The following is a 2,500-nucleotide window of genomic DNA, read 5'->3' as shown; positions in this document are numbered from 1 at the left end:
TCCTCTCTCTCCCTTGCTTCCTTTGTGACAGCGTAGTATGGTTTCCTTCTCTCTCTCTCTCTCTCTCTCTCTCTCTCTCTCTCTCTCTCTCTCTCTCCCTGTCGTTCGACCATCTCTCTGTGTGCTCTCTCTCTCTCCCCTGGCCTCATTAGTGAGGCTAGGGGGAACATTAAAGCAGCCTCACATGGCTTCTCTATGTGCCCATAAAGACATGCTACTGCAGGCTCAGGAGGTAGCTGCTGATGCTAGCTGAAAATAGACACACGCACGCACACGCACATGCACACACATGCACACACACACACAGACACACAGACACACACACACACACACACACACAGACACCACTCAGCACTCTAACAGCACACTTGTCCCTATCCCCATCCCCCCTCTAGCTGTGCATGCACATGCTGGCGCGCGCACACACACACACGCACGCACGCACGCACGCACCAGGCCTGCTGGCTGCGATCTTCTGCGAACAAGCGCAGGGAGGGGAGAGGGAGTGAGGACGGGAGCGAGAGGAGAGGAGGAAGGAGAGGAGCGGAGGAGACAGAGGAGGAAGGAGAGAGAGAACGCGAAGAGACGGGTAAAAGCGAGGGAAGGTGACAAGCGGAAGGCGAAGACGAGAACGCTAGCTATTTCAGGGAGAGCGGTTTTCACCTTCAGACACGACCCTCCTCCCTCCCTCGGGCCCTCCCTCCCTCCCTTCCTCCCTCTCTCTCTCCCTCCCTCCTCTACCCCGCGGTCTATCACACTCCCTCTGTCTGGAACTGGAACACCCCCTCCGGTGTAATAGATAATTGTCAAAAACATGAATGGCGTCATGAGCTCTGTTCCCCGCAGGTTTGTGTAGCAGATTGTTTCAGTCTACAGGCTCCTGAACAAGGGAGCTAATTTGACGATAACACTCAATTGATTACATGACAGTTCCTTAATTACTCCCTCTGACCGACGATGCACAAATACGACTAGCTTTTAAGGCTCCGTTGAACAACAGAGGGGTGTGTCCCAGCGTGGCTTCTCACTGTCTTTGGTATGGGGATCGAACTCACGACCTCCCAGTCTCAGGGCGGACTCTAACAACTAAGGCCACTGAGCTGGTATAAGTAAGATGATTTGTGTTCTGAACCTCGTTGTTCTGACCCTGTGCTTCTCTGGTCAGGTCACGGCGCGAGGCTTCGCCCCACTGCTGCAGTTCGCCTACACGGCCAAGCTGGTCCTGAGTCGAGACAACATCCGCGAGGTCATCCTCTGCGCCGACTTCCTGGGCGTCCACAACCTCGAAGACTCCTGCTTCAGCTTCCTCCAGGCCCAGCTGCACAGCGACAGCCAGCATAGCAACGGGCTCCGCCTCCACGGCAAGCCGGCGCACGATGATGACATCGCCGTCGAGGGCGGCGGAGGGGACGGGTCGGAGGAGAGGTCATCGGGGGCCCGCGGGGCGACCGAGTCGTCGGCGGAGGCCGTGGCGACGACCAGGCGGCGTCCCAATCACTCCGCCCCGGGGGCGCTGACGCCCGATCTCCCACGATGCCCCAAATACAGGAAGTACCAGCAGGCCTGCGCCAAGCACAACGGAGACGACGGCGACGACGACGACGATGTCACCTTCGCCCGCCATACCTCGGCCGCCTCCCCCAGCTGCCTCACGGACACCAGCGCGCCCGAGGCGGAGCTCCGACACGCCCTCCTTGCCCCCGCCCGGATCAAAGAGGAGCCCCGCTCGGGGGTTGACGGAGAGGGGGAGAGGGCGGAGGAGGTCAGCCTCCTGGACTTGTCGGAGGAGGTGCTGGAGATGGAGATGGAGGTGGAGGGCGGGGCAGAGTTCGGCGGGCGCCTCCCTCCCGGCCGGGGCTCTCCCCCCTCCTGCCTGCGCTCCTACCTCCAGAGGGGGGGGCTGGATTTGGGCGGTCCCTTCGCAAGCACTCCCCCCGCCGCCACCACCACCACCATACAGCAGCTACTAACCAACAGACTGGCACTGGGACACCACAGGGAGAAGGAGAGGGGAGCATCTCAGGGGCACGGCCAAGGCGACCTCAGGACTGGCGGCGCGTCGCCCGCCGCCGCCGAAGCCAACGGAGAAAGCGCGGAGGGGCTGTCGCTGAAGCTCGCTTCCTGCAGCGGCATCTCCAAACAGGAAGTGGAGCTGGACCGCCGCAGTGTCATCTTCTCCTCGGCCAGCGGCGGCGGCGAGCGACGGGGAACGCCGTCGTCCCACTCCTACGCGGACCGGAAGCTCCCCGGGGCGGATTCGTCGTCGGAGTTCCCCCCGAAACCACTGTGGGCGGGCTTGAGCCAGTCCCTCCCTTCCTCCCAGACCTTCTCCCCCTCGTCCTCCTCCGAGGGGCCGCCTCTCACCCCCCGACCGCGACCCACCACCAGCTGCCCGGTCCCCATCAAGATCTCGCCCCGCTCCCCTCCCCCGGCGGAGGCTCGAACCCGCAACTCCAGCTCTTGCTCCTCCTTCTCCTACCTGGAGGACGGAGGGAGCGGG

General features: G+C 62.3%; 1 protein-coding gene across 1 annotated transcript in view; it reads left to right on the top strand.

Moving 5' to 3' along the window:
• Window positions 1-2,500, top strand: part of LOC311309225 (transcription regulator protein BACH2-like) — a gene marked incomplete at both ends in the record, with an annotated part of 9,273 nt that overhangs the window by 1,854 nt on the left and 4,919 nt on the right. Inside the window, one exon of the mRNA XM_084438406.1 lies at window positions 1,166-2,500. This exon is cut by the window's right edge and continues 306 nt beyond it. Coding sequence (XP_084294532.1) covers window positions 1,166-2,500 — 1,335 coding nt within the window. The remainder of the gene's footprint in view (window positions 1-1,165) is intronic.

This window comes from Borostomias antarcticus (genome assembly GCF_949987555.1).
Source record: "Borostomias antarcticus genome assembly, chromosome: 5".
NCBI lineage: Eukaryota > Metazoa > Chordata > Actinopteri > Stomiiformes > Stomiidae > Borostomias > Borostomias antarcticus.
This window is presented reverse-complemented; position numbering and strand designations above follow the sequence as displayed.